Below are 20,929 nucleotides of genomic sequence, written 5' to 3'. Positions count from 1 at the left end.
CATGGTAGAACGTTGGAGAAAGACAAATAGTTGGAATTGTAGGTTCCAAAAAGAAGTTTCTCAGAAATGCTCAGCTACAATGCTGTGGTATACAGGGTGTTACAAAAAGGTACGGCGAAACCTTCAGGAAACATTCCTCACACACAAAGAAAGAAAATATGTTATGTGGACATGTGTCCGGAAACGGTTACTTTCCATGTTAGAGCTCATTTTATTACTTCTCTTCAAATCACATTAATCATGGAATGGAAACACACAGCAAGAGAATGTACCAGCGTGACTTCAAACACTTTGTTACAGGAAACGTTCAAAATGTCCTCCGTTAGCGAGGATACATGCATCCACCCTCCGTCGCATGGAATCCCTGATGCGCTGATGCAGCCCTGGAGAATGGCGTATTGTACCACAGCCGTCCACAATACGAGCACGAAGAGTCTCTACATTTGGTACCGGGGTTGCGTAGACAAAAGCTTTCAAATGCCCCCATAAATGAAAGTCAAGAGGGTTGAGGTCAGGAGAGCGTGGAGGCCATGGAATTGGCCCGCCTCTACCAATCCATCGGTCACCGAATCTGTTGTTGAGAAGCGTACGAACACTTCGACTGAAATGTGCAGGAGCTCCATCGTGCATGAGCCACATGTTGTGTCGTACTTGTTCTAGCATGTTCTAGCCGCACAGGTAGAGTATCCCGTATGAAATCAAGATAACGTGCTCCACTGAGCGTAGGTGGAAGAACATGGGGCCCAATCAAGACATGACCAACATCGCCTGCCCAAACGTTCACAAAAAATCTGTGTTGATGACGTGACTGCACAATTGCGTGCTGATTCTCGTCAGCCCACACATGTTGATTGTGAAAATTTACAATTTGATCACGTTGGAATGAAGCCTCATCCGTAAAGAGAACATTTGCACTGAAATGAGGATTGACACATTGTTGGATGAACCATTCGCAGAAGTGTACCCGTGGAGGCCAATCAGCTGCTGATAGTGCCTGCGCACGCTGTTCATGGTACGGAAACAACTGGTTCTCCCGTAGCACTCTCCATACAGTGACGTGATCAACGTTAACTTCTACAGCAGCAACTTCTCTGACGCTGACATTAGGGTTATCGTCAACTGCACGAAGAATTGCCTCGTCCATTGCAGGTGTCCTCGTCGTTCTAGGTCTTCCCCAGTCGCGAGTCATAGGCTGGAATGTTCCGTGCTCCCCAAGACGCCGATCAATTGCTTCGAACGTCTTCCTGTCGGGACACCTTCGTTCTGGAAATCTGTCTCGATACAAACGTACCGCGCCACGGCTATTGCCCCGTGCTAATCCATACATCAAATGGGTATCTGCCAACTCCGCATTTGTAAACATTGCACTGACTGCAAAACCACGTTCGTGATGAACACTAACCTGTTGATGCGACGTACTGATGTGATTGATGCTAGTACTGTAGAGCAATGAGTCGCATGTCAACACAAGCACCGAAGTAAACATTACCTTCCTTCAATTGGGCCAACTGGCGGTGAATCGAGGAAGTACAGTACATACTAAAATGTGCTCTAACATGGAAATTAAGCGTTTCCGGACACATGTCCACGTAACATCTTTTCTTTATTTGTGTGTGAGGAATGCTTCCTGAAAGTTTGGCCGTACCTTTTTGTAACACCCTGTATATACGCAAAACGAATACCATTGCCACATTAATTCCATGAATTCTTTCAATTATCGTCAGACAATTGCACATCTCAACGCAACAGAACTCGCTTGGGCAAAAATGAAGATATCTCAGAGATCACGATGTAACTGGGAACCTGTCCGGCGAAACACTACAGGATTACAAAAACATGAGACGGTTCCTTCAATACGTCGCTGCATAGGACTGGACAGTGTACTGTAATAAGGTGTAGCATTTAGAAACTTAGGTTTAGAAGAACGATGGTATCATCGACGTTGCCATGGATGATATAATTGTTAATGCGGACATAGCTCACTAAAATGGTGATGGCTCGGCAATCCAGTATGGATGAATGTGTTTGTGGCAGCCTGGAGTGTGTGTGTCCCAGTATGTAATGTTTCGGAGTGTTCCGGTTTTCAGATTGAAAGTACTTTGATATTTCCAACAAAAGTAGAAAAAATAGAATTTAAGTGCTAATCCGTACAGTGTTGGATAAAGTTTACCTCCATCTGTTTAGACATGATATAAATTCTTCATTTGTGGGGCCACAGCGTCAGTAGTTGCTTTACAGTTATTAAACGCATTTTAAATCCATATTTGCAACTAGTAAAAAATATGCAAGCACATGACATTTCCAAAAGCAAGCGGAAATCATACAAAAATTCTACCTCTGCAACGTTTTACATAACTAAAACGAAACGTACAAGGTAAAATATACGCGTTTTTAATAGTAACAACGTGGCTTTCAAGTACCTTCTAGAACAAATTTTATTTTCGCATTAACTGCTACGTATTTTATAGCAAAGAGTAGCTTTATTTAACATATCATCAAACTTAAACCGTATCAAACTGAAATATAGCATTTTTGTAACCTCAGACTCTGTTTGTTATATCTGTTGTTTATTCATGAATACAAAGAACATCAAGTCGTCTCATAAATATGGTTGGCTAGGTCGGCTGCACCGAATAGCTGTCCATACAATTGGGGCCATTCGATTTATATCGAAACACCGACTCTCAACAATCGCCGCACCAAAGCTCTTTAGAAAGCGAACAAGTAGTACATAAGCAGTTTCTATTATTTTCAAAGACCGATTTCAAAAATATGTAATAAATCATTAAAATTCGACAGATATCGAAACATTAACATATCAGTATTTTGCGCTTCTTGGAACTGAAAAACATCCACTGAGGATTTGCAGCTGATTGCTTATCAATTTTTAACCTTAAAAGAGTCATTCATGCGAAACAAATTGATCGTTTTACACAGGATGTCACAGCGCATTAACTAGAATTGTCTATTATAATATCTTTGTGAGACTCACTGTATTGTTATTCTCTTTGACAAAAATAAATGTTCTTGTTTATGTGAAAGCCACATCAGGTGGGACTGACGGATGACATCGAAAAAGTACAAAGAAGGGCAGCTCGTTTGGTATTATCGCGAAATAGGGGAGATGTGTCACAGACATGATACGCGAATTGAAGTGACAATCATTAAAACAAAGGCGTTTTTCGTTGCGACAGAATCTTCTCATGAAATTTCAATCACCAGTTTCCTCCTCCGATCGCGAAAACATTCTGTTGACAAACACCTACATCACGATAAAATAAGAGAAATCAGGGGTCGAACAGAAAAATTTCAGTGCTCGTTTTTCCCGAGTGCCGTTCGAGAGTGGAACGGTATAGAGACAGCTTGAAGGTGGTTCATTGAACCCTCTGCCAGGCACGTTATTGTGAACAAAATGTATAAGCGATTCATGCTTGCGTCTCTGAACTGTTAAGTGGTACAGCGTAACAGTATATGTTGGAGCAAGGCTTTTTCCTCAACGTAGATGTAGATGTAGCTGCTGATAGTTTTATTATATTTCGTACAATATGCCTATCCCCCCCCCCCCTCCTCTCTCCGCGAAAGGAAACCTTACTGTTGGTTGGGAGGCTTTTGTACCTCAGAAATACAAACAAATGTACCATAGATGCAACCACAATAATTGACTGATCTGCTCTGCTAGTACTGTGAACGAATGAAAGAAAGGGGAAACTACAGCCGCAATTTTCCCCCTGGGCGTGTAGCTCTACTGTATAGCGTCCTTTTGGGTAAATTATTCCAGAGGTAAAATAATCCCCCATTCAGAACTTCAGGCGGAGACTACTCAGAAGGATGTCATCGGCAGGAGAAACTAAACTGGTATTCTACGGATCGGAGCGTGGAATGTTAGGCCCCTTAATTGGGCCGGTAGATTAGAAAATTTAAAAAGAGAAATGAATAGATCAAAGTTAGATACAGTGGGAATTAGTGAAATTCAGTGGCAGCAGGAATAGGATTTCCAGTCAGGTGAATACAGGGCTATAAATGAAAAGCCAAATTGGGGTGATGCAAGAGTAGGTATAATAGGGAATAAGAAAATAGGAATGCGGGAAACCTATTATGAGCAGAATGGTGAACCAAGATAGACACGAATCCCACATCCACCACAGTAATGCAAGTTTATATGTCAACTAGCTCTGCAGATGATGAAGAGATTCAAGAAATGTATATGACATAAAAGAATTTGTCCAGATAGTTTAGAGAGACAAAATTTAAAAGTTATGAAGGACTGGAATTTGATTTACAATGGTCCATTCACAGACTCCTACGCCGTCAGGAGAGAACTGGACGGGATGCGGTAATGAGGTCCTAATGCTGGAGAGTACCAAGGAGGCATCATTGACAATAACACTTTTATTGGGCTGTAATACACGATTGTCTTCGAAAGGGGCCGCGCCATGACAGGGCCGGTGGAGTAGCGCTGATAAGGAACTTTCTGAAGTTAGGGGGAGATGTTATGCCCCAGGATATTAGCCCTTGCACACACTAAAAATTCACGCAAGTTCTACCTTGGCAGCTCACAGAAACCAAATCGTCTATGTCAATTACCAGTGAACTGCCGCCTAGCAGGGAATGCTGATCGAGTTGCGAAAGACATGGAAGCTATCGTAGCATGGAAAAATGACGAGCGCCCAGGTCTGCGCGGGAAGCGTAATGACATCATGTAAGCTGAGAGATACCATCATACAAGTGACAAAGGAGATTTTGTAATGAAGGCTAAGGGGAAAGCAACTGTAAGTATTTTCTGGTGTCGAGCCAGGAGAAAAGAGCCTCTGAGGTATGAATCTGAAAAATCTGAAGTCACTAGGAGAGCTGACATCGAGGTAAAACCGGGAAACATGATGTTATAGCCATTCAACCGCCACAGAGCACATAGAAAGCGCCAGTACCCCACTCTTCTTAACAAATCTCTGATTGTTGAACGATGACTGCTGACTGTGCGGTGTATAGTCTCAACCCTTGTGTCAGTTGCAGCTATCCTATGAGAGGGGAGGTGCCAAGTGGAGAAATTGGAACATTTTCGACATATTCTGCTGTCTGAGGTCATCACAGGAACTACAGCAGCGGAAACAATCAGATACACTGTGTGGCACACATAGCTGTCTCCATCCATCTCTGGAGCCCGGAATCCAGCTGGAAGTACGCTGCTGTTGCCAGCCCCACCGCCAACTTCTGAAGCAACACTGACCACCGCCATCCTGCAGGTCTGCTTGAGACTTGACCTGCTTGACCTGAGATGTTGTCCGTCATCTGTCTTTGAGAGGGGGAGCACGGCCGCTGTTCAACCCATTTCTGAGGCTGACACCGACGCTGCTGGCTCCTGTTTCCTACACGGGGAATGAAGAGCCAACACTGCGAGCCATTGAGTACTTGAGGTGGACGTGGGTCGAGATTCATGGGTGCAAATCTTCGACGTCGATGATAGCACTTTGGAGATCGATGTGCAGAGCTGGAGACCACAGGATTCTGCGTTTGATGGCAGTCCGTGGTGTAGCAGCCGCTACCAGACACTTCACTCTGCTGACGATACTGCAAGACAAGCGCAAGATCGCCTTCCAGGGCTCCTTTAGTTCGGTAAAACTGTTTTTACTAAATATGATGTGCTCTCACTATCACTATTATTTAGTGATCTTCTTACAAGACGATAATTTTACAACTGGAATTTCATGGGGATCCAATATTTTTCTTAATTTGAGCTTGATGTCCTGTAATATATGTTAATGACATAACCTCAGTCACTTGAAAGTGATATAAAATTCTGAAACCTGGGTCGTAATTGAATAAACAGCAATGCAGTCAATGGAGGTACGTTCTAGAGTCCTGCATGACCGGGTACGCGAGCACGAAACACGAGATGGGGCGAGCACACCCTAACTGGGTAGGCTGCCCGCACTAATTCTGGTGACCGAGCATAGAAGACGTGGCCGAATACGTAGCACGTAACTTCAAACACATTACACGTATCATTATCCGTGTGAGACTGCAGCCAGTACGGGCTTCTCATTTGTGGTGTGCCTCTCTCTGTAATCATGCAGCGCGAGGAAGCCAGTGCAGTAAGACCTAAGATTGAAACCAATGTTTACACATTGAAGGAACGGGAAGGTCTAAAAAGCCAAGTATGGAGTACATTTCTGTTGGTTGTAGACGAAAACAGTGCGTCTACTGGGTACGTAATGCCTTCCGTTATTGCGGAAGTTATTAATAAAACAAGTGCTGCGACAGTTGATACGTGGACTGATTCACATAATCAGGTGCACTATTTGGCACTTACAACACATTACATTGACACAGATTGGTTTCTTGTGAACAATGTTTTATTTACAACAAAATTCCCTGACGTTAAGAAGACGGGAGTAAATATTATGAAATAAATTGAAGAGAGGATGGCTGATTGGGACATTTCGCCGCACATGTTGCACAGTTTTGTTTTTGTTCCCGACCAGGTTGCCAATGTAATAAAGGCTTTGGAAAATCACGAAAGGATTCCTTGTTCTGCTCATTGTATAAACACAGCACGTAGCCATACTTCCGATGAAGATAACTTCTTGTTAAATCATGCCCCGAACATCGCATCAACAATATATACTGCAAAATCCATTGTAAGGTACATTAAGAAAAGTGGCCTCTGCTCGTCTTTGAAATCATCGTTGAAACAAGAGGTCTGCACACGCTGGAACAGCTTGTACACTATGCTGGAATCCTTACACACTCAGTATAACGAAGTTGGTGCTTTGCTGACGGAAAAGGACTCCGCTTACAGATTAAAAGGATATGGTAATGAGCTTGCAGGAAAAATTGCGCATTTTCTGAGACCATTTAAAGAGGCCACTGATGAATAAAAACGCGAAAAAGAACCGACAATCCAGTTAGTTCTTCTTTGGTTTCACAAACTGCTACAAATTTACAGTGTCAATAACACTGACTGTCAGGTGAGTAATTACTGCAGTTAAAAGCACTGTTTCATTATGATACGCGATAGAGTTATAATTAACTAGCGTAATTGATGTGTACTAACAAATATGTATTTTTTAAGAGGAGGTACAAAGGATTAAAAATCGAGCCTTGACTTTCGTTTGTGAGAAGACTGAGATCACTTCCAGACTTAAAATTGCTACGTCTCCTATCCGCGATTGTATTGAAATATCATTTTACTTTCCAAGTGCGTCATGAATTTAGCTGTGTCACGTACTCGTTCTTGGAAACGTTACTTCTGTATTAAAAGAGAGAGAGACAGAGATAAATAGATTGTGTGTGTGTGTGTGTGTGTGTGTGTGTGTCAGAGAGAGAGAGAGAGAGAGAGAAAGAGAGAGAGAGAGAGGCGTTGGCAGTACAGTGCAGCGAGCCGTGGCGAGATGAGGTAAGACGTCAGCGGTGACCGGTCATGCTCGGTTATCCGCGTGTTCGGAATCCGGACAACAGACATGGGACGAGTACGTGACCGTCCGAGTCGTATGGGGCCGGACACGAGCGGCTCGCCCCCCCCCCCCCCCCCCCCAAACAGACGACCCGTGACCGGTCAAACATTGAGCGTTGCAACACTCTAGAACGTTCATTTAAAAATATATCAGTCACTCACCGCACCACATTTTTACAAACATCAACTCGTAGCTGTTGATCCAACGCTGGAGCTACTTACGCGGTTGGAAGCTGATGTCCGAGGTTTGGGTGTGGCACCAGGCATAGATATCTCTACCACTGACAACCACTTGCTGCCACTACATACAGGGGTCCTGTCCCAGACCCCTACAGTCGTCAGGAGAGAGCCGGACAGGATGTGGTGTGAGGTCCTAGTTACACTTGAGAGTGCCAAGGAAATGTCAATGACAACAACACATTTATTGGGTAGTAACACACGACATCCTTTCTAAGTGCCACCCCATGGCAGGGCCGGGGGAGTAGCGCAACACCAGTGGCAGAAGACAGGGTTGCACTCATCTTGCAGTATCGCCAGCAAAGCGAAATGTCAGGTGGCGGCTGCTACGTCATGCACAGCCATCGAGTGTGGTATCTGACGGCCTTCATATCGATCTCCAAAGTGCTCTCACGGATGTCGAAGATTTGCACTCAGGTGTCTCGCCCAAGTCTACCTGAAGTACTCGTTGGCTCGCAGGGGTCGGGTCTCAGCCCCCATTTAGGAAACAGCAGGCAGCAGCATCAATAACGGCCTCAGGAATAGGATAAGCAATAGCAGTGTCCCATCTCTCGAAGGCAGATGACAGCTTCCAGGTCATGCAAGTCAAGCCTCTTGTAGACTTGCAGGGTGATGGCAGTCTTCGCACCCTATCATTGTTGCTTCAGAAGTTGGCAGCAGCAGCGTCCCTCCAGCCAGACTCGTAGTTCCATAGGTGTGCCGAGGGTCGACTCCATAGCCTCCCCTCTCACTGGGTAGCTGCGACAGACACAAGGACTGAGATTATGCACTGGGCAGTTGGCAATCAGCACTCATCAGTCAGACATTTGTTAAGAAGGGCGGGCTATTTATATTGGTGCTTCCCGTGCACACTGTGGCGGCAGTATGGCTATGACGTCATGTGTCCTGGTTTTACTTCGCTGTGAACTCTCCTGATGACTTCAGACTTTCACAACTCCGTCTTTCAGATGCTCTTTCCTGCAATCTCGACAGCTGAATACTTACTGTTGCGTTGTCCCTAGCCTTTCTTATGAAACTCTGTTTTTTTCACTAGAATGACTGTATCTCTTAGCTTCAATGATGTCATTATACTTCTCTTGCGGCCTGGGTGCTCGCCATTTTCCCATGCTGCGATAGCTTCCATGTTTGCAACAACTCGCTTGGCATTTCCCCCTATCTGGTAGTCTAATGGTCACTGACAAAGGTGGTTTGGTTTCTGCCAAGGTAGAATTTGGACGAATTTTTAATGTCCATCGGGGACACTATCCTGAGGTGTAAGAGATAGAAGGAAAAGGAGGGTAAGAGAGAAATTTTGGGACCAAAGTTTTAATTGTAAGATATTAACACGGGCATATGTGGACTCTGATCATAATTTATTGGTTAATAACCGCACATTAAAACTAAAGAACTGCAAGAAGTGATGGACCTGGTTAGGTTTATGGAACTAGAAGTTGGTGAGAGTTTCAGAGGGAAAATTAGGCAAGGATTGAAATGAAAATGGGAAAGGAGACAATAAAAGACAAATGGGTATTTTTGAGACATGAACTAGTGAAGCGAGCAGAGGATCAAATAGGTAAAAAGATGAGGACTAGTAGAAATCCTTCATTAACACAAGGGATATTGAAATTAATCAGTGAAAGGAGAAAATCTAAAAATGCAGTAAATGAAGCAGGCAAAACGGAATACAAATGTCTCAAAAATGAAACTGGCAGGAAGTGCAAAATGCCTAAGCAGGAATCGCTAGAGGACAAATGTCAGGTCCAAATGGCTCTGAGCACTATGGGACTTAACTTCTGAGGTCATCAGTCCGCTAGAACTTTGAACTACTTAAACCTAACTAACCTAAGGACACCACACACATCCATGCCCGAGGCAAGATTCAAACCTGCCACCGTAGCGGTCGAGCGTCTCCAGACTGTAGCGCCTAGAACCGCTCGGCAACTCCGACCGGCCAAATGTCAGGATTTAGAAGCATATTTCACTAGGGGTATGATAGGTACAGGAAATTAAAGAGGCCTTTGGAGAAAATAGAAGCAGCTGTGTGAATATCAAGAGTTCCAATTGAAAACCAGTACTAAGAAAAGAGGGGAAAACTGAAAGGTAGAAGGAGTATAAGGAGTGTATACAAGGAAGATGTACTCATGGGCAATGTTATCGCATTGGAAGAGGACTTTGACAAAGATGAGATAAGACGTATGATACTAAGGGAAGAATCTGACGAAGCATTATAAGCCCTAACCTGAAATTAGGCTCCGGTAGTAGACGACATCCCATCAGAACCACTGATAGCCTTATGTGAATCAGCCATGACAGAACTCTTCCATCTGGTTACAAAATACATGAGACAGAAGAATGGAAAAACTGGCAGGAGCTGGGCTTGGGAAAGATCAGTTTGGATTCAGGAGAAATGTAGGCACGTGTGAGGTAACGCTGACCGTACGACTTACCTTGGAAGGTAGCATTTGCAGACTTAGAGAAAGCTTTTAACAATACAAAATTGTTGAGGCTTTCGTGGCCACTTGTTGACCAACTGCCTATTGGCTTCTGTCTCGGGTTCTTCGGCCGACGTTCATCTAATGATTTTTCTGACGTTGCTGGCGAAACGTCAGAAAAATCATTAGATGAACGTCGGCCGAAGAACCCGAGACAGAAGCCAATAGGCTTTTAACAATGTTGACTGGAAAATTCTATGAAATTCTGAAGCTAGTGGGGGTAAAATACAGGGAACAAATGAATATTTGCAACTTGTACAGAAACCAGGAGGCAGTTATAAGAGTTATGGGGCATAAGAGTTACCAGGCATGAAAGGAAGCAGCGTTTAGGAAGGGAATGAGACAGAGGTTATAGCCTATCCCTAGTGTTACTCAATCTATATACTGAGCAAGCTGGACAGGAAACCAAAGAAAAACTTGGAGTAGGAATTAAAGGTACAGGGAGAAGAAATAAAAACTTTGAGGTTTGCCGATGATACTGTAATTTTGTCAGAGACAGCGAAAGACTTGGTGGAGCAGTTGAACGATATGGACAGTGTCTTGGAAGGACGATGTAAGATGAACATCCACAAAAGCAAAACGAGCATAATGGATTGTAGTCGAATTAAAGAAGTGGTGCTGAGTGAATTGTGAACATCCACAAAAGCAAAACGAGCATAATGGATTGTAGTCGAATTAAAGAAGTGGTGCTGAGTGAATTAGATTAGAAAACAAGACATTAAAAGTAGTAGATAAGTTCTGCTATTTGCACAGGGGAATAACTGATGATGATTTAAGTGGAGACGATATAAAAAGGCAGGCTAGCAATCTCAAGAAAAGCGTTTCAGAAAAAGAGAAATTTGTTAATACAGAATATAGATTTAAGTGTCATGGAGTACTTTCTGAAAGTGTTTGTATGGCGTGTAGCCATGTACTCGAAGCGAAACATGGGCGATAAATAGTTTATACAAGAAGAGGATAGAAGGTTTTGATATGTGGTGCTCAGAGGAATGCGAAGATTAGATATGTAAATCACGTGACTAATGAGGAGGCACTGAACAGAAATGGGGAGAAAAGAAATTTGTGGCACAACATCACTAGAAGAAGGGATCGGTTGGTAGGACACATTTCGAGACATCAAGGGACCACCAGTTTCGTAATGTAGGACCGTGCGGGTGGAAGGGTAAAAACGTTGAGGGAGACCAGAGATGAATACAGTAAACAGATTCAGAAAGATTTTGGTTGCAGTAGTTATTTAGAAGCCAACGGCCTTGTCGCAGTGATAACATTGGTTCCCGTCAGATCATCGAATTTCAGCGCTGTCGGGCTTGGCTAGCACTTAGATAGGTCACCGTCAGAATTTTCCTAGCGCTGTTGCCAAGCGCGATACATTCAGCCCTTTTGAGACCAGTTGAGCAACTACTTCATTGAGAAGTAATGGCTCCTATCACGAAAACCGACAATGGCCGAGAGGGCAATGTTCTGACCATATACCCTTCCATATCCGCATCCAGCGACGCTTATCGGCTAAGGATGACACGGTGGCTGGTCTGTACCATTGGATCTTTCGAGGGCTGTTCAGATGGAGTCAGTCAGTCAGTTATTTAGAGATGTAGAGACCTGCACATGATGGAGAAGCATGGGGAGCTGCATAAAACCAGTCTTCGGACTGAAGACAACAACAACATGCCTACTTCGGCACACTGCAGTAACATGTAAATCAGATAATTCTATCAACATATTTGTATGTTATTGTGCACTCTGAAGTTAGTTAATTACATATTCCATTGACCATTTGAACGAGTCTTGTATCGAAATGATGTGGAACGAGTCGTTTTACAAGATATGTACACGTTATTGGTGTTAATGTTAATGAACTCCTTTTTAAGATACTTTATGGATCTCCCTTCAGTTGGAGCACCATTGTGGTGAAGTCGCAAACCTTACATTCGAGGGGAGCCGTGTTCAAATCCTGGAGCGGCCATACGTATTTAACTTTCCTCTGGGTTCACTAAAGAACATAAAGTGAACGCCAGAATGTTACGTTCCCAAAGAACACGGCAACTTTTCTTTCCGATCGTTTGAACATAGGTTCCTTTCTTCGACTTCATCGCCTCCGGGAGGAGGACTGGGATGTGCTACAACAACGAATGCTACGCATCTTTTAATGATCTTTGTTCGCAGCGCGCTGACTTGGCCGTAGCATCCATGACCATCAACTACGCCAGGGAGAGCGTCATCGACTTCACGAAGCCATTCATGAACCTCGGCATCGGCATCCTGTTCAAGGTAAACATCTTCTCCAGACGCATTGCCATTGCCGCGCTGCACGCAGCGAATAAACGCCCGGCGGCTCTTGAATGTACTCTCCGTATTTGGCTGAATATTTGAAAAGCTTTAAACATCCGTTGCCAAATGAAGATATGCTAGTAAGCATCCAGCTTTGCAAGTATAAGTACATGTATAACCGGGAAACACTTTATCAGTTTTTATGCCTCATTTAATAACTTACCTACTTATATCCACGGTGCTAAGAGAAAATCGCCATTTGTAAAAATTCAAAATCATTTATTAGTTTTGTTGTGACTGTGAAGAGATAATTTTACTTCACACCATGCACCGGGATAATTTCTCTACAATGATATGCAATAGATGAGTAACATTTATTTCCGAAACTTAATGTTCTCATCGTACTGTGTCTTTATCAAGGGGCAGATTTGCACTCCTTCATCAATTCCTTATCTATTTCTATGAATATCCCAACCAGTCACATTTCTAGAATGAGATTTCCACTCTGCAGCGGAGTGTGCGCTGATATGAAACTTCCTGGCAGATTAAAACTCTGTGACCGACCGAGACTCGAACTCGGGACCTTTGCCTTTCGCGGGCAAGTGCTCTACCAACTGAGCTACCGATGTACTGGCAGAAGTAAAGCTGTGAGTACCGGGCGTGAGTCGTGTTTCGGTAGCTCAGTTGGTAGAGCACTTGCCCGCGAAAGGCAAAGGTCCCGAGTTCGAGTCTCGGTCGGGCACACAGTTTTAATCTGCCAGGAAGTTTCAGTCACATTTCTGTCCTTTCAATGTTCCTTAATGTGATCGCACAAATCTGGTCTTAGGTAACGAAATACGGAAAAATTTTCCACCAAAAAAAGAGAAACGCATTCAGAATGCTACCTTTTTTTCTTTTTACAAATACTCACAGAGATAAGAGACGTGAAACTAAAAAAGTTTTTTGATATACACATTTGTCTCGGCAAGCTCGAAGACGAGTGGAATACCAGGTTGAAGTCTGCAACTCCACCCCCGTTCCTCCCTTTTGGTAAAACAGCATATAGTGAACAATTGCTACGACAGAATCTTTAGATTTGGGTTCCTGGATGATAATTGCAAGCATTTCTGCCGTGTTCTGTTAATAATAACGATAGTTTCGTGTTTCTTATGAGCAATATTAGCGTTTAGGTGTGCTACGATTCACTGGAACTGTACGGTAGATACACGCGTATTCGTTTAATGTTGTCCTAACATTTAGCTACAAATCTGCCCAATTTGACATTGGCACATTCTACATATAGATACATAATTACATCTAAATGTAAACGCTGATGATCATTCTTGCCTTTACTTCAGCAGCCAAGTAGAAACACTGCCTAAGATAATCTCACGTACGCCCTAAAATTTCCATTCTCTTTTAGCGGAACTGAAGACGTTCTACCTGTTCCTGTTTATTTCAGGTGAACTTAAGAAATCGAATAATTCTCTTCAACTCTTCAACTGCATGCTTACATCGGCATCGAGGGAACCTCACAGGTGCCACCCCTTATCTCGTTCTGCATTTTCGGACCTGATCACAATTTTGGGACTATTCATGTTTCACTGTCATTGAACACTTACGTTTCACATTTGGAGGAAATTTCCCAAAATCATAGAGCTTTTTAAAAATTTTTTAGTGTATGTGACCTGTGGAAAACTATTATTCTTCAGGTGCTCTATCAGTGACAGGTCCCAAACCAAGAAAATATGGCTTCAAAACGTACCCTCTGCCATTTCGATTATAGTGACTAAATAAGGATCTTTTTCAGAACCCCCTCTGCACACACATTAAAATTTGTAATTGGTCATCTTCCTAGTGCACAAACCTCATCAAGTGCTACTATTTTCTTAACTCATTGTCACCGTGTTAGTTCGTCACATCAGGTGAGTTCGTTCTATAATGACGAACTTTGGGAAGTTGAGTAGGCTTGTTTGGTGATTGTTTTGCTACTAGGAAACCATGGTCCCGCACGTCACACACTAATTAGTCTGTTGTCCCAATAAGCTTGGTCATTATAATTGCAGTGATAATACCTACACACAACTGCAAGTGCTTAGAATGCGGAATATGAATCGTATTTCGAAAAGAAAGCAAAACAGTCTACGCTACCAATATTTTTCTCTGATCTACATCTACATGGATACTCTGCAAATCACATTTAAGTGCCTGGCAGAGGGTTCACCGAACCACCTTCACGACTCTCTATTATTCCAATCTCGTATAGCGCGCGGAAAGAATGAACACTTATATCTTTCTGTACGAGCTCTGATTGCCCTTATTTTATCGTGGTGATCGTTCCTCCCTATGTAGTTCGGTGTCAACAAAATATTTTCACTTTCGGAGGAGAAAGTTGGTGAGTGGAATTTCGTGAGAAGATTCCGTCGCAGCGGAAAACGGCTTTCTTTTAATTATTCCCAGCCCAAATCTGTGACACTCTCTCCCATATTTCACAATAGTACAAAACGTGCTGCCTTTCTTTGGACTTTTTCGATGTACTCCGTCAGTCCTATATGGTAAGGATCCCACACCGCGCAGCAGTATTCTAAAAGAGGACGGACAAGCTTAGTGTAGGCAGTCTCCTTTGTAGGTCTGTTACATATTCTAAGTGTCCTGCCAATAAAACGCAGTCTTTGGTTAGCTTTCCCCACAACATTTTCTGTGTGTTCCTTCCAATTTAAGTTGTTCGAAATTGTAATAACTAGGTATTTAGTTCAATTTAAGGTTTTTAGATTAGACTGATTTATCGTGTAACCGAAGTTTAACGTGTTCCTTTTAGCACTCATGTGGCTGAACTCACACTTTTCGTTATTCAGGGTCAACTGCAAATTTTCGCACCATTCAGATATTTTTTTAAAATCGTTTTGCAGTTTGTTTTGATCTTCTGATGACTTTATTAGTCGATAAACGACAGCGTCATCTGCAAACAACCGAAGACGGCTGCTCAGATTGTCTCCCAAATCGTTTATACAGATAAGGAACAGCAAAGGGCCTGTAATACTACCTTGGGGAACGCCAGAAATCACTTATACTCGATATATACCGTCAATTACTATGAACTGTGACCTCTCTGACAGGAAATCACAAATCCAGTCACATAACTGAGACAATATTCCGTATGCACGGAACTTCGCTACGAGCCGCTTGTGTGGTACAGTGTCAAAAACCTTCCAGAAATCCAGGAATACGGAATCGATCTGAGATCCTTTGTCAATAGCACTTAGCACTTCTTGTGAATAAAGAGCTAGTTGTGCTTCGCAGGAATGATGTTTTCTAAACCCATGTTGACTGTTTGTCAATAGACCGTTTTCTTCGAGGTAATTCATAATGTTCGAACACAATATATGTTCCAAAATCCTGCTGCATATCACCTTTAACGATATGGGCCTGTAATTAAGTGCATTACTCCTACATTTCTTGACTATTAGTGTGACCTGTGCAACTTTCCAGTCTTTGGGTACGGATCTTTCGTCGAGCGAACGGCCCCCCCTCCCCTCCCCCATCCCTCCCTTTCTTTCTCTCTTTGTAATGGTCCACAACATCACAAACACTGCTGTATACAGAACAGCTGCACTCAAGATGCACCATAAGAAATTTGCGAAATAATGGCCAAATCTTTGAAGCGTAGATAAAATTCTAATTCGGCGTCTCAATTTACTGGTTCTCCCCAAACCATACGGCCTTACTTGTATATGACACAAATGAACGGGAGACATCTCTCAGCGGCAAATTTTAAGGCGTCTCCATATTTTTGCGATCCCATGTGTAGAGCATGTAACTACTTTTATTTGCCCCTGATGAACAGGAGACATATCGCTGCTGCCGATTTTACGGCATTTCCATATTTTTGTGTTCCCATGGGCACTACATGCAATTACTTACGACAGAGTGCTCCCTTCCTGTGCGGAATTGCAACAGCAACCATATCTGTGGTACATTTATATCTACATATACGTGAGTACTCCGCAGTAACTGCCATAGAACCACCTTCAAGCTACTTCTCTACGGTTCCGCTCTCGAACGGCGCATGGGAAAAGTGAGCACTTAAATCTTTCTGTATGAGCTCCGATTTCTCTTACTTTACCATAATGATCATTTCTCGCTATGTAGATGGGCGCCAACAGAACATCTTCGCAATCGGAGGAAAGAGTTGGTGACTGAAATTTCACGAGAAGATCCTGCCGCAATGAAAAAGTCTTTGTTTTAATGCCTGCCAGCCTAATTCACGTGTCATGTCCGTGGCAGTCTCTACGCTATTTCGCGATAGTACAACACGAGCTGCCCTCCTTTGGACTTTTTCGATGGACTCCGTCAGTCCCATCTGACGCGGATCCCACACCACACAGCAATATTCCAAGAGGACGGACAAGCGTGGTGTAAGCAATCTCTTCAGTAGACTTGCTGCAGTTTCTAAGTGTTCTGCCACTGAATCGCAGTCTTTGGTTTGCTTTCCCCACAACGTTATCTATGTGATTGGTCCAATTTAAATTATTCATGATTGTAATCGCTAAGTATTTAGTTGAATTTACAGTCTTTAGTGTCGTGTGACTTATCGTATAACAGAAATTTAGCGGATTTCTTTTAGTGCTCATGTGTATGATTTTTTTCAGAGTCAATTATCCCTTTCCGCACCATACAGGTACCTTGTGTAAATCATTTTGCAGTTGATTTGATCATCTGAGGCTTTATAAGTCGGTAAATGACAGCACCATCTCGAAACAATCTAAGAGGGCTGCTCAGATTGTTTCCTAGGCCAGAGATTACTTGTGTTTTACTAGATGTCCGTCAATTACAACAAACTGTGACGTTTCTTGCAGGAAATCGCGAATCCAGCTGTACAACTGAGCCGATACTCAATAGGCACGCAATTTGACCAGAAGTGGCTTGTGCGGAGAAATGTCAAAAGCTTCTGGAGATCGCAAAATATGAAACAATTTGATATCTCCTGTCGGCAGCACTCATTACTTCATGAGAATAACGAGCAAGTTGTGTTTCACGAGAACGATATTTCCTGAATCCGTGCTATTTGTCAATAAATCGTTGGCTTTGAGGTAATTCATAATGTTCAAACATAGTATATGTTCCCAACTTCTACTGAAAGTCGACGTCAGTGATATGGGTCTGTAAATTAGCGGATTACTCCTATTGCCTTTCTTAGGTACTGGTGTGACTTGTACAACTTTCCAGTCCTTAGGTACAGATCTTTCGAGGAGCAAGCATTGGCGTATGGTTGCTAGGTATGGAGCTATTGTATCGGCATGCTCTGAAAGGAACCCGACTGATATACAGCTCTGTTGTAGGGCCTACCACTACAGTTAATCTGCCTGCAGTTGTCCCTTAAATCGATTGATGACAAAAATTCAACTCTATAAAAGCGATGGAGCAATTCATCCATGCTTTCAAGTCTCTCCATTGTAGAACAGATAATAATGTTAATCTCTCTCCAGTCCAAGACAAGGCTCGAAGCCTCACCGATTGGTTCTTTTCTGGTACGATCAATGCAGGTGTGTTATACGAGTTTACAGTGTGTTCAGTGAGGCGCTGCTTGAGACTTTTGGCTATTTCTGCCTATACTTACGCTCCAGGGTATTGGGTGAGGCTTAATAAAGAATCTTTTGTGCTCAGAAACTTGAAAATCGTAGATGAAGCGTCTCTTTGTACCTGGTGCGTCAGAGAATACTCGTCAAAATTTGCCTAACATATCACGTAATCTCGATCGGTCGACTTTCGTCGCTATCCCTGCACCGACAACACCTTCCCCCTTAACCTCAGACAAAACTCCATCTCCCCCACGTACAGAAAAGAGAATACCCAGTCTATCACCACCATCGATAGGGACATCCAGTTCCGGGTTCAACTCAGTGAGAGTAAGAAGTCGAAAGCAGCTCACTTACGATTCCTTTCTCGGGATCCATTCTCAAAAATTCAGTTTCGTAGAGTTTCCCTTAATACTCAGGGTCATGGCAAATCGATCTGAATCTATCACAGCCATCCGTTGTGGCCGAGCGGTTCTAGGCGCTTCAGTCCGGAACCGCGCTGCTGCTACGGTCGCAGGTTCGAATCATGCCTCGGGCATGGATGTGTGTGATAGGTTTAAGTAGTTCTAAGTATAGAGGACTGATAACCTCAGATGTTAAGTCCTATAGTGCTTACAGCCATTTGAACCATTTGAATCTCAGACAATACACTTGGTACCAATGACATTAGTCCCTAAAATAACTTCGACACTCACCGCGGGGACAATTAAAAAATTTGCTTCCAAGTATCTGACATTTAAATGAGATCCGATATTGCCGTTCGACTTCTGACCCGCAAGGGTAGCCGAGAGCGCTAACGCGCTGCTTGCTGGAGTCGGATAGGAGCGCTGGCCCCGGATCGAATCCGTCCAGCGGATTAACGACGAGGGCCGGTGTGCCGGCCAGCCTGGATGTGGTTTGTAGGCGGTTTTCCACATCCCGCTAGGTGAATACCGGGCTGGTCCCCACGTTCCGCCTCAGTTACACGCGTCGCAGACATTTGCAACTCGTTCGCACTATTTCACGATTTACACTAGATGCAGACAGCTGGGGTACTCTGATTCCATCCCTGGGGGTACGGGGTGGCGGCAGGAAGGGCATCTGGCCACCCCTAAAACTAACCTTGCCAAATCCGTTCTAACCACGCTGACCCTGCGATCGTTGCGGGACTATTGGGTAAGCGAAAGAAAGAAATTGCCGTTCGACTTCTACGTTTTGAAGTACAATGCAGTCCTCTCACAGGCAGAACTGGGCTCCTCCACCTTCCACTTCATAAATGCTGCTTATCTGATCACGGAAAACGGACTGCTAGTATCAAAAACACACAACATTGTTATCTTCCCGATATCGATTACAACAACTGGACTGACGGTGGACACTTTATCGTTGATGGGCACCCGACCAATATAGCGAATACTACATGTTCATACTTGCATTTACGACTCGGAAACTGCTTCCTCATCTTAGACTGGTCACAGTTGTGATGGAGATCTATCCTCACGTTGATTACTCTGAGGACTGGCCAACCTAACCTCAATATCTCCAGGAATAGCTGCACGATTATTTCGGTCATCCTGTTCATCTTGTCTTGAGTTCCGGTTATTCGATCTGTTCCCACTGTTATTGCCGGCCAGAGTGGCCGAGCGGTTCTAGGCGCTACAGTCTGGAACCGCGCGACCGCTACGGTCGCAGGTTCGAATCCTGCCTCGGGCATGGATGTGTGTGATGTCCTTAGGTTAGTTACGTTTAAGTAGTTCTAAGTTCCAGGGGACTGATGACCACAGCAGTTAAGTCTCATAGTGCTCAGAGCCATTTGAACCATTTGAACCACCGTTATTCTGCCAATTCGATTGGTCCTCATCGTTCTACTGTCAATTCGATCTGTCCCTATCATTCCGCTGCCCATTCGGCCGGTTCCTGACGTTCACTGCCAATTCGTTTCTCCTTTCGTTTCTATCATTCTTCCATGTACCAGCATTTCTTTAATTATTCTGATAGGACTAACCTCTCCTTGTTCAGATGCGTCGCCTAGCTCTACCGTGACGAATCTTGGCTGTGCTCCCTTGTTATTCTGCAGCGTCTGAAAATTGGCTTGTGCATGTCTGCCTGAATCGTATTCCAGTTCTTGCAAGTTGTGTTCCTAACTGATCCGTACATTGACCAGCGAGAGTAACATGTCAGAGATAGGTCACACAAATTCGTATCAGTTCTGTGGCACTGTACGTTTCATAAGGACGCTGGTTTCTTTGTAGCATGCGAGCATGCTCAAAGAGTCATGAACGACTCGTGAATCCAGGGTGGTTTAGATTATGCCATACTTGACTGGGCCCAGCGCTGCCTCCAACAAATATGTCGTGAGGAATGCACAGTCAAATTCCCGTACTGTAGGACATATTCGTACTACGGGCCTCATTCGAGTTGCTTTTGAGATAGCCACTCATGAATTTGTGTAGTTAAGCGGCAAAGTAGGTGGAAGTGAATATTGAAATTGTTCAACACATACTCGGGATGAATTCCTTTGGACTAATTTTTTGAAGACCTCTAACTTCCGCACCGAGAGAAAATGTTTGTAGTCTAACTCGCGAATTGCCTCACGTGGTGTCCATTTGTAGGGTTCCCTGTGTCTCTCCCATCCGCTGCCGACAATTCTCTCAACAGCCCTACGATCATCCTCGTCCTCAAGACCGGAATCTGTTTCATCGTTTTCGTTAACTGCAGCCGGTGTACGGATCGATTTAATTCCCCGTGTTGCCGGCCGCTGTAGCCGAGCGGTTCTAGGCGTTTCAGTCTGGAACCGCGCTGCTGCTACGGTCGCAGGTTCAAATCCTGCCTCGGGCATGGATGTGTGTGATGTCCTTAGGTTAGTTAGGTTTAAGTGGTTCTAAGTCTAGGGGACTGATGACCTCAGATGTTAAGTCCCATAGTGCTTAGGGCTATTTGAACCAATTCCCCATGCGCTCTGTTAGCGC

The 20,929-nt window shown here is 43.8% G+C and overlaps 1 protein-coding gene across 1 annotated transcript in view; it reads left to right on the top strand.

Annotated features, from left to right (window-relative positions):
• The window catches only part of LOC126251146 (glutamate receptor ionotropic, kainate 2), a 1,402,037-nt gene that overhangs the window by 1,254,624 nt on the left and 126,484 nt on the right, over positions 1–20,929 (top strand). Inside the window, exon 10 of the mRNA XM_049951920.1 lies at positions 12,322–12,426. Within this exon, the coding sequence (XP_049807877.1) occupies positions 12,322–12,426 (105 nt within the window). The remainder of the gene's footprint in view (positions 1–12,321; positions 12,427–20,929) is intronic.

This window comes from Schistocerca nitens, chromosome 1 (assembly GCF_023898315.1).
Source record: "Schistocerca nitens isolate TAMUIC-IGC-003100 chromosome 1, iqSchNite1.1, whole genome shotgun sequence".
Lineage (NCBI taxonomy): Eukaryota > Metazoa > Arthropoda > Insecta > Orthoptera > Acrididae > Schistocerca > Schistocerca nitens.
This window is presented reverse-complemented; position numbering and strand designations above follow the sequence as displayed.